We start from the raw sequence: 2566 nt of genomic DNA on the forward strand, positions 1-2566 counted from the left end.
TGTATTCCTATATAGAGGTTTTAATGTACTATAAATATTCGAGGTTAATAATCTAAGTGTCTGTTTGATTCGTTTTTTATATTTGTTTTTATTTATCAACAAACAATAGATATGGTTAGAATCGAGAATATCTATTTTAAGAGTAAAATTACTAATATCTACCAACTGTTTTGTTGAACCACACACTGAAATTTGTTCAAGTTGAAGAGGAGATTTGTACTTGTCTCTGAAAAGAGTGTAATGTAATTGAGTTATCATCAATTGAAGTGCAGTATTTCATGCACCTTTCAAGCTAATAATATAAAAAATCATAAAGGAGAAAAGCGAATTGCAGCAAGTAATAATTATATATCACAAAAAATAGCAGAATGTTTGAACAGAGAGTTATTGTAGAGAAAACAGAAGAATAAAATTTCCTACTTCTTGCGAAGATCTATGCCAGCTTTCTTAGCTACAGCATCGAGTCCATTCTTCTCTATAGTCTTCAATGCCTTGGTGGATAACCGCAATTTCACATAACGGTTACCAGCTTCCCACCAAACCTTCTTGTACTGCAGATTCACAAACTGCAACTTCTTTGTCTTGTGGTTTGAAAACGATACTTTATTTGCCCTGTTCGCTTTCTTCCCCGTAAATGGACAAACTCTTCCTGGAAAACACCAACAACAATTTTAATCGTCTACCAAAGGGTGTCAAAGCGGATTGTCTGTGTCATAAACATGTTATGTGATCTATATATGGTATCAATGAAACAAAAATGATAATCATCTCAAATGGATCATGTCAAGCAGGTCGTGTATCCTGTCAAAAATTGACAGCCCCTACTAGAAATTATCCAAGCAAAGCCAACTGGATGAAGAACAGAAAAGCTGAACAAGACAAGCAAAACTTGTGACATGAGCAATATCTAATTCATTAGGCAAACCCTGGCTGATTCATCAGAACTTCAGCAAAATCATGAGATAATCAAACGCTGTGACCATTAATTCTCTATCTATAGTCAGTAAAACTATATTATAAAGAAGCATTCTCTATTTCTCACGGGTAAAATGCCCTAACCGTCATTGAAGTTTAGAGTCTATTTCGCAATGGTCACAAAACTTTATTTTCTTTTAATAAAATCACTAAGCTTCACATTTCAATTGAATATACACAAAAACATGTTGGAATGTTGATGTGAAACAGAAGACATTTGACTATATACCGAGAACTAAGCTACATACCGGACATGTCTAATTTTTATGGCTAACTTAGCAGAAACCAAGCAGCCACATATGTGTCATGTAGCACATTCTATGTCACAAAAGAATTTTAAAAACCTCTTTCTTGTTCAATGTAACTCTTAGTTGGTATATATTCAACTATCTTCCGTGTCACATCAACATTTTTGTAAGTTTTTATACACAGATTGACCAGAATGACTTTAATGATATCGAAAGAAAATGAAGTTCACTGATTCAGTGACAACCATGCAGTTTACCCTAATTCTCATATCAAATCCAAACATTCCCTTTCAAAGAAGGTGACTAACATTGCTATTCAGACATAACCAGCAGTGCCATTTCTACATATACTAAACATAACGACCGGTCTGGGTAGAAGACCTGAGCAAACAGCGGCCCAATGAGATGAAGATGGGTAAATGAACTGAATTCCACCTCGGAAATCGAGTGAGAGTTAATGGGGCTTATTAGTAAACTGTGATTCCAATCCATACAGATGCGTTTTCAAGCGGATGCTTTGGATTTGGAACAAAGCAAAAAATATGGACATGCTATGTCACACTATATATAATTAACATTAAGTGCAGAAAGCCCACAACTTTCACAAATCCATCAAACTTCGAATCTTTGATATGCATTTAACCTCTTGGAACATTTATTGTGGTGAGATCAATCGCAGAAATCACCAATTCAAGCTATGTTAAAACCCTAAAGAAGTGCTAAAATGTAGTTACAACTTAAACCCACAAAATCAATAACAAAATTCACTCAATTTCAGGTGATGTGTACACACATAAAAATAGAAATTCAAAAGAGCAAGAGGAAGAGAAGTTTACGGGCAATAACAGGTTGAAGAGCAGGGGTGGAAAGAAAAGAAACGGAGTTCGAGCCTTGAAGTAGGTTGGAAGAAATTCTGATGCCACTCAATTGGGAAGCAACAAAACCTAGCTCAGAAACAGAAGTAGTCTTTGACAAGTGTGGCCTGCGGAAGCATATAGATGCTGGGGCTGTCGCCATTGCCATTGCCCTCTTCTGGTTTGTGTTTATGTATCCAAATTAGAAGAAGAGTTTTCGTTATCCAGTTTGTGGAAGCGTTATGAGGAAGAGAGAGAGAGAGAGAATGGATGGATAACAAAACAATGGACTCTGCATTTCATTTGAGGCCTCTTCTTTTAGATTTTGTCAAGCCCATATCCAGACTGTAGCGGGCTTACGATTAGGGGAAAAAGAACTTTTATGATTTCCAGAATCTTATAAGCAATGTAAGATAATGTCTATTTCCTCTATTCCAATTCTTTTTCCTTTTATCTTCTCAATTCTATTTATTCATTTATTAGACCGAT

At 35.4% G+C, this 2566-nt stretch overlaps 1 protein-coding gene across 1 annotated transcript; it reads right to left on the bottom strand.

Moving 5' to 3' along the window:
- Window positions 1-328: 328 nt before the first annotated feature.
- On the bottom strand, window positions 329-2338 carry LOC136218726 (large ribosomal subunit protein bL28c). The gene is made up of 2 exons (XM_066005789.1): window positions 2060-2338; window positions 329-649 (listed from the first exon to the last, which is right to left on the bottom strand). Exons 1-2 carry the CDS (start codon window positions 2244-2246, stop codon window positions 417-419), a joined length of 420 nt encoding a protein of 139 aa, XP_065861861.1. The 5' UTR covers window positions 2247-2338; the 3' UTR covers window positions 329-416.
- Window positions 2339-2566: the final 228 nt, after the last annotated feature.

Source organism: Euphorbia lathyris, chromosome 2 (genome assembly GCF_963576675.1).
Source record: "Euphorbia lathyris chromosome 2, ddEupLath1.1, whole genome shotgun sequence".
In the NCBI taxonomy this organism is placed as follows: domain Eukaryota; kingdom Viridiplantae; phylum Streptophyta; class Magnoliopsida; order Malpighiales; family Euphorbiaceae; genus Euphorbia; species Euphorbia lathyris.